Source organism: Marmota monax, unplaced genomic scaffold, assembly GCF_021218885.2.
Source record: "Marmota monax isolate L192 unplaced genomic scaffold, Marmota_monax_Labrador192_F-V1.1 WCK01_AAM20220418_F8-fsc00191, whole genome shotgun sequence".
In the NCBI taxonomy this organism is placed as follows: domain Eukaryota; kingdom Metazoa; phylum Chordata; class Mammalia; order Rodentia; family Sciuridae; genus Marmota; species Marmota monax.
In genome coordinates this window covers 1,439,882-1,447,825 of record NW_026693537.1, presented here as the reverse complement: position 1 = coordinate 1,447,825, position 7,944 = coordinate 1,439,882, and the positions used below count along the sequence as shown (strand labels likewise).

The window sequence follows — 7,944 nt, the reverse complement described above, 5'->3', positions numbered from 1 at the left end:
TCTTCGAAGAATGAAGAGAGGATGTGCAGCCTTTAGAAGTGAACTTCTGCCCTTCCCATTTTCCTTCAGAAGCAGGTACTACCCGTCATGAAGTGGTGGTGCTTCTCTGACCTCATTTGAGGATGGAACTTTTAACCAAAATGGTGTCACCCCCAAACCCACTCTGAGACGCCAACGTAAGAGACCACAGAAGGAGCAAAGCCCTATAAAAAGAGAGAATGCAGTGCTGCACTTTGTCCATCTCACAGCAGGCACAGCTCATCCAGCCCCAGTTGATCACTGAGAAGCACTGATGTCTCCTGCGAGGACTTCATCCATGGTGAGTTCTGCACTTGATATGCAATGCACTTGCTGATTTGGATCAGCCCAGATTTCTGGACTGTGGTATGCAAAATGCTGGACTCTAACAATGGAGATCCATGAATGCAGCATATGTAGGATGGGAAATGAAACCTTTGGTAGACAACTGCACAGCATTTTCAGGAATTGATACACATCAGTTTGAAAGATGAGATTAAAACTGAAAGATGTCTGTATTGGGGCTAAACCACACAAAAAGTGTGATATGATGCTGTATAGTAAAATAAATGTTTGTTGACAGTCTGTTTGCCTGAATACAGTGATTTAATATTGTTCTTCCACAACGTTTTTCTTTAATCCATAGTAAAATGGGTTGCTATCCCTGATGCCTTAAAAACTGTGAGAGCAACCTTTGTTTCTATTATTGTATGCTATTTTCTTGGTACATCAAAACTATTCTTTTTAGATAGATAAATAACTGCTTTAGAAAGAGTGGACTTAATATTTTTAAAATATTTAACCTAAAGAATTCTTTTTGAAATTTCATCTTATTACAGAATCAATGCATGATAAATTCAGAACAAGCATAAAATATACCTGTGGAGACATAAAGGGGATTCAGTTTTTAGTAGACTGTTTGCCAATGGTACAAACAGTATTTCTAACATGAATACTGATACCATGTGGATTTGCTACAGCCCTTTTCTCCAAGGTGCACATTTGATTTCACAGAACGATCAGACTGAGAACAATGGTGCAGAAGGACATTTCCCCCTTGAAAATCAAGGTCATCTCTTATCCTATTGGCCTGATGATGTTGCATGTGCTGACAGGCTGATGACAGGGCATGGCTTGACATTTTTACTAAAATTACTGCCAGCCAATATGTATAACATACCTTTCCTAAGTCAAAAGAGAATGTTGAAAACTAGTAAAAAAATTCATGGTCTTAATAACTATAACTTTTGCTCATCTAAGTAGGGCTTTTATTTATCTATTTAAATGATTGGAAATTTTTACATGGATTTTCCCAGAACATAGTATGCTTCCTATGACTAGCAATAAAAATTATCATCACAATGAATTTATCAACAAAAAATCTATCTCTGCCTCCTTTCCATTCAATTCCAGTCTCTGCTGCTGCTGCTGCTGCTGAGTCTGGTGGCTATAGCAAAAGCAGCAATAGTCTTCCCACAAAACCCAGGATGCCCACATACTGATGACAAGAACTTCCTCCAGAACGTGAAGCTCAACCTGAACATCCTTAGCCCCAGTGGCAATTCCAGAAGGCCTTCCAACTACTACAACCGATCCACTTCACCCTGGAACCTCCAGTACGTAAGGATAAAATCTCTGCATCCTTCAGTTCTCCCATGCACCAGACTGTTCTAAGTCACCTAGAGCATGACTTTATTCACTCAGAATCAGAAATCCATAAAAGGCCCACTGTCCCGAGCTGTAATTTTCCAACTTTCATTCTACAGACTTCTTTGACAGCACAGGACACCCCACCCCTTAACACCTAGCCTATTAGATTTCATTGTCACGGACACCAAAAATCAAATCAAGTTAATGATAGTCACTATTCTAATATTTATGAGACCTCAAAACTATTTCTCATTTTTTAAATTATGTGTGTGTGTGTGTGTGTTTGTTTGTTTATACCAGGGATTGAACTTAGGGACACTGAACCACTGAACTATATTCCCAGACCTTTTTATTATTATTATTTTGTATTTTAGGACAGGGTCTCTCTAAGTAGCCTAGGGCCTCACTAAGTTCTATGGGTGGCTTTGAACTTGCAATCCTCCTACCTTAGCCTCCTGAGCCACTGGTCAATTTTTTTAAAATTAGACTTTTATCATAGGGGATTAATGTTTGAATTCTTTCGGCCAGACCCACAATTGAGAAAACATGTTGAAAATAACTAATAACTATCTAGGATGTTTGTGCTTGTCCTTGGGGAGAGGTTATATGAGCACTGGGGAAATACAGCTTGAATCTTAGTGGAGAAAGAATCATGTTGGGTACTTCTGTTCCTGTTTGAGTTAGATAGTTTGATCTACACCCCCACACATGGCACTTGCTACATCCTTAGTATACCTACTATTCAGACCCCAGAAAAGATGAAATGCAATGTGTTTTGATAATTTGACTTTGTGCAAATAAGTCTCAGTTTTAGTCTCACCTGACTATAGGATTTATTCTCCTCTGGCTATTACTAAGAATAGTTAAAATAATCTATTCAAGAGATAAAAAAAAAATGAAAGAGAGAGAGAAGAGAAAGTTATAGAGGAAAATTTTTGTATCTAATCCTTCCTGTCATCTTTGGGCTGTTTCCTATGCAAGTGCTCTTAGATAAAATTCTGAGGCATTTCCTCTCACTAGGGTAGATTTCATCAAGTCACACAAACAGCTCCTAGATGATTTTAAGCCTACTCTTCCCTTGTTTTTTTTCCCCTTCAATCAAATGTACTCTGAAAATGTATCCTTTGTGGGAAACTAAATCCTTGCTATGGTCTCAGTCTATCTTACTTTGTTCATTCTTCAAAGAAATTAGGAAAAACTGGACCATTGTCTTTTTTTCTGTAATATTCCATATGCTTGAAAATCCATATTTCAGAGCTAAGGGTCATGGCTTAGTAGTAGAGCATATGCAAGACCCTAGGTTCAAGTTCCAGCACTGCAAAAATTTTTTGAAAAGTTAAAAAAAAAAAAAGAAAGAAAATCCAAGTTTCCCCAAAAGTTCTTCCTTAAACTAACATCCCTCAGAGATTTTGCCAAGCCTATAATTTTTCACCTGTGAATTTGCCTCCTTTGTTACTATTTGGTTTTCTTCCTACTTTACTGATAATCCACTTTCATCCTGGCTTTTGTCTCCTCTGCAGCCGCAATGAGGACCCTGAGAGATACCCCCCTGTGATCTGGGAGGCAAAGTGCCGCCACCTGGGCTGTATTACTGCTGAAGGGAAGGTGGACCACCACATGAACTCCGTCCCCATCCAGCAAGAGATCCTGGTCCTGCGAAGGGAGTCTCAGCACTGCCCCAATTCCTTCCGGCTGGAGAAGATGGTGGTGGCTGTAGGCTGCACCTGCGTCACCCCCATCATCCGCCACGTGGCCTAAGAGTTTTGGGTCTGTCCTGAAGGGTCTCCCTGAAGCAGTTAGGTTTTCTGGCCAAACTCAAGGTTCTTAAAACAGTTCATCAGATTGACCCTGTGGAGGTAACACTGGTTCAGAGAAGGGACCCAAATCAGCCTTCCTTTTCCCCAAAGAGAAAGGTTTAGAATGGATACAATGTACTTCTCGTTTGCTTTTCTAAGGTCTTTAAGTTATTTATGTATTTAATATGTCCTAAGATAACTTTGGAGCGTAAGATTTCATTTTATTAATTGCCTATCTTATTTTGTGTTTCTTTTTTAAAAGGACAAGATTTAAGACTAGGGGATTTTATTATTTAAAAAGTTAAACCTTTATTTATGGATCTATTTATGTTTCTTAAATCTTTTGAGAAAGATAAAAGACTATGATTATTAGCTCTGCCTAGGGAAATCGTAGGTAGCATTAACTGGTAGTTGAAAATGTGTTTTACTACAGATGGATATGGGATTTTTCTCCTCTGTGTCTCTTAGAAGTGCATGGCATGGCTTAAAAGAGAGAAAGACTAAACCTAGTTTCATATTTATTAACTTAAGTTTTTAAATTATTGAGGTTTCATTGAGGTTTATAAGACAGATGGCAAGTCTAACTCTGTTCTGTAAAACCCTTGTTAAAAACTCTAATAATAAAAATAAAATTTTGAAAAAAAAGAATTGTTTCTTCTTCTTCTTCTTCTTCTTCTTCTTCTTCTTCTTCTTCTTCTTCTTCTTCTTCTTTTCTCTCTCTCTCTCTCTCTCTCTCTCTCTCTCTCTCTCTCTCTCTCTCATTCTTTCTTTTGCAGTGCTGGGCATTGAACCCAGAGTCTCACACTTATATAATGCTCTGCCTACCACTGAGTTATGTCCCTAGCTTTTTTTTTTTTTTTGAGATGGGGTGTCACTGTGTTGCCCAGGGTGTTCTGAAACTCCTGGGTTCTAGCTGTCCTCATGTTTCAGCCTCCCAAGTAGATGGGACTACAGGCATATAGGCACATGCTACCACACTCAGCTCTTTTCTTACTCTTCCTCATTAAAATTATAGTCAGCCTGACATATCCATGGGGTCCATATCCTCAGATTCAAATGGGGATCAAAATATAGTTAGGCCTATATTTTGATGGTCACATCTACAATGAACACACATACACTTTCCTATCAGTGTTCCATAAACAATATAGCATAATATCTGTTTACATAACATTTACATCTTTTGAGGTATTATAAGTAATCTAGAAATGATTTAAAGCATACTGAAGGATATGTGTAGACTATATACAAATGCTACCATTTTACATAAGGGATTGAGTATTGGCAGATTTGGGTATCCTGGGGGTAGTGGTGTGCAGTCACAATCCCCCAAAGATATTGAGGACAAGTGCACTTCAGCAAATTCAGCTTTTTCCTATTTGGGAGAGTATACAAATTCACCTACAGAGCCAAACAAGCCATGCCTTTGAGCAGCAATATCCTCAAACCACCCAAGTCCAAGTTCTCCATTTCACATGCCCTCAAGACAATCACAGTAAGCAATGCTATAAACAGAAGCATTCCAAAATGATTTAAGCAAATAAAATACTGACCTTGGGAAAATGGCATGTCATTAGTAATGATCAAAAAGAAAAAATAAACAATTTCCCAGAATTATAACCTGAAGTTTGATGTGAAAGAGGAAGTACTGGGAGAAGACTCCGTTTTCAGACTAGGTTACTGTCTCCCTAGAACTCAGACTTCCTTTGGGATTAAGGCCCACCAGAGATCAACAGAGTAATATGTTTCTCTACTTGAACTACCCTCCCAGGACCTGGCCTCTCCGATCTGATGCACCCAGCACCCAAAAAGGAGCTGATGGGGCAGAACCAGCTTGAAGTATGAGAAAAGTTCAGTCCAAGTAAAATGAAAACTGAATCACATTCAATTCCAGAGTAGTTGCAAGTTTCGACTCATAACCATCTCCCACCAGCCATGGCCCAGGCAGCCATCTTGCCCTATTTCTGGAGGCCTCTGGAAGTCCTCCAGCCAGTCCTGTAGGCTCCAGGCTTCTTAAAAAACTTTCCCTTCACCTCTTCATTTTCCAGGATGCTCTACCCAGAAGCCTTTGGCCTTTCTCTATTTCATTCCCAACTCCAAATCCAGGGAACAGCTTCTCCAGCCCCATTCTTTCATTGTCATTTTGTGTTCCTCACATCTTGTTCTTAAGCCCACCAGCTTCCTACAGGATATTCAAACACAGCTGCAACCAACAACCAATTTTAAAGCCCTTAGGCTTTAAAATTCATCACTAAAAACACTCTGTTCATTTTTAGTTTTCCCTGAAAGCTAGTGGTGGAAAGAAAATTTTGATTTTGGTTTTGTTTTTGGAGAAGACCAAGAGAAGGACGTATATATGTCCATGTTCCTGAACCATTATTTCACACTAGAATGTTCTCCTGGGAAATATTATTGGTAGGTAGTGGTAGTTGCCTTCTGTCTTAGTATGTTTTGTGTTGTTATAACCTGAGGCTGGATACTTTTTAAAGAAAAGAGAACTGTTTATTAAAAAACAGTTCTGGAGATTTAAGACCCTGGCACTAGCATCTGCTTGACTCTGGGTAAGGATTTAATAGTGGATGGCATCACATGGAAGGATCATGTGCCAAAGAAGAGGGATTTGGGGGAGATACCAAGCTTGCTTATAAAACTTCTCAGGACAGCCCCTCACCCCCACCCCCGAGACCTGATCCATTGTCATTAGACAGTATTAATCTCTTCTGAGGGTCAGGCCTCCACAACCAAATTTCCTTGCAAAAGGCCTCACGGCCTAAACATGCCAGCACTTCAACACTGCCACACTGGAGACCAAGCTTCTAGCACATGCATATTTGGAGACAAACTCTATCCAAACCATAGCACTTGCTACATTCCCCCTCATCTGATATGGCTTGCTTTTACTCTACCTTCATTTTTCCCAGTTAGCAATATCATCTACTCGTCATCCAAGGTTTCCCTGACTCCTCTTTCCTCTTCCTCTTCATCACTCCTAATATCCAGAAATCATCCAACTCAGTATTTTTTCATTTCCCAAAAGTTCTCCATGGCCTCCCTCCCTCCTCATCAACACCTTTCTGCCCAGGTTCAGGACCTCATCTGTCATTTCCTTCCTCATGCTACAACTTCCTATCTGTTCTTCCTGCCATTGCTCCTGTCCCCTCAGTCCATCCCCCAACATCTACACATGGCACAAAGTTAAACGTAATAGAAAGTACCCTCTGTGATCTTGCCCTGTTCTCTCTTCTGCTTTATCCCATGCCACTTCCTCCCTGGCGTTTCATGCTCCAGTTGTAGTTAGGTTCTTATAGTGACCACCATGCTTTTGTTGATTTCAGTGCCTCAGTGCCTGTGTCATGTGGTCCCCTCTCCCTGAATGTCTTCCCAGCCTGTCCCCTGGTGTTCCTTTATTCCTGCCCTGCCCTCTCTTCTCCCCTGCACCCAACACTTTGTTCATCCACTTGGGTATCATCTCCTCATAAAAGCCTTAAGACATATCATTCCCTGTTATCCTAGATCAGACTTCTCTTTTCTGCACTCCAAGAGCATTGTGAATTTCCTTTATCACTACTCTTACAGACTGTTGGTTTTACATATTTAACCAGTTCATTGTTCTTTGAGAGCAGAGTATCAACACTTGACCTAGCACATAGAAGTCAGTGCTGAACTGAACTTTGAACCAAGAGTCCAGAGATACCCCAAAGTCTACAAAGACAAAAACTACACTTTGCTCCCAAACTAGCTCCTGCTGCTGTTTTTATCTAATGGAAAGTCATCACCTAAACATCTGAATCAGAAACCTAGCTCTCTCTGTCCTTCATTCCCCTTATCCAACAACTGGCAAACCCCTCCTCAATGGCTCCCATATCCTCTTCCTCCTCTCTAGGTCCAAGGTTGCTGGTGTGATTACGGCATAATAAGATTCCCACTGGTGCCTGTGTTACTTCTTCATCATCTCTCAAACTTTTAGAGGAGTCAATTAAGGGCAGATAATTAAGGGCTTCTGCAACAATGTCTAAATAAACAAAGTTTAATTTTTGTGATTGTTACTGTCTAAAAGAAGTCCTCAGTGAGTTTTGCTCTACTCAGGGACCTAGGCTGACAGGCTCTGCCTTCTCAGAGTAGCCCTCAATTAGAACTGCATTGTCTAATACAGTATAACCAGTAAGCATTTGTGGCTATTGAGCCCTTGAAGTCTGGCTAATCCTAATTGAGTTCTGTTGTAGGATAGATACTTGATTTCAAAAACTTAGTATTTCTTAAAATACTAAGACTATGTCATTAATGTATATGTTTACAAATGTTGAAATAATGTTTTAAATGTATTATAAAATTAAATATACCAAAATTATTAAAAATTTACCAGTTTCTTTTTCTTTGGCTAACATAGCTAATAGAAATTTTTCATTAAAATTGGTGATCATTGTAATTTCTGTTGGGCACATAGCCAATAAAATAGACAAGAAGGTTCAAAACCATGTGT

At 39.7% G+C, this 7,944-nt stretch overlaps 1 protein-coding gene across 1 annotated transcript; it reads left to right on the top strand.

Moving 5' to 3' along the window:
- The first annotated feature begins 292 nt into the window (after positions 1–292).
- Positions 293–3,582, top strand: Il17a (interleukin 17A). Its single transcript, XM_046458550.2, has 3 exons — positions 293–319; positions 1,432–1,634; positions 3,189–3,582. The coding sequence occupies exons 1-3, from the start codon at positions 293–295 to the stop codon at positions 3,424–3,426; spliced, it is 468 nt and encodes a 155-aa protein (XP_046314506.1). The 3' UTR covers positions 3,427–3,582.
- The last annotated feature ends 4,362 nt before the right edge of the window (positions 3,583–7,944 follow it).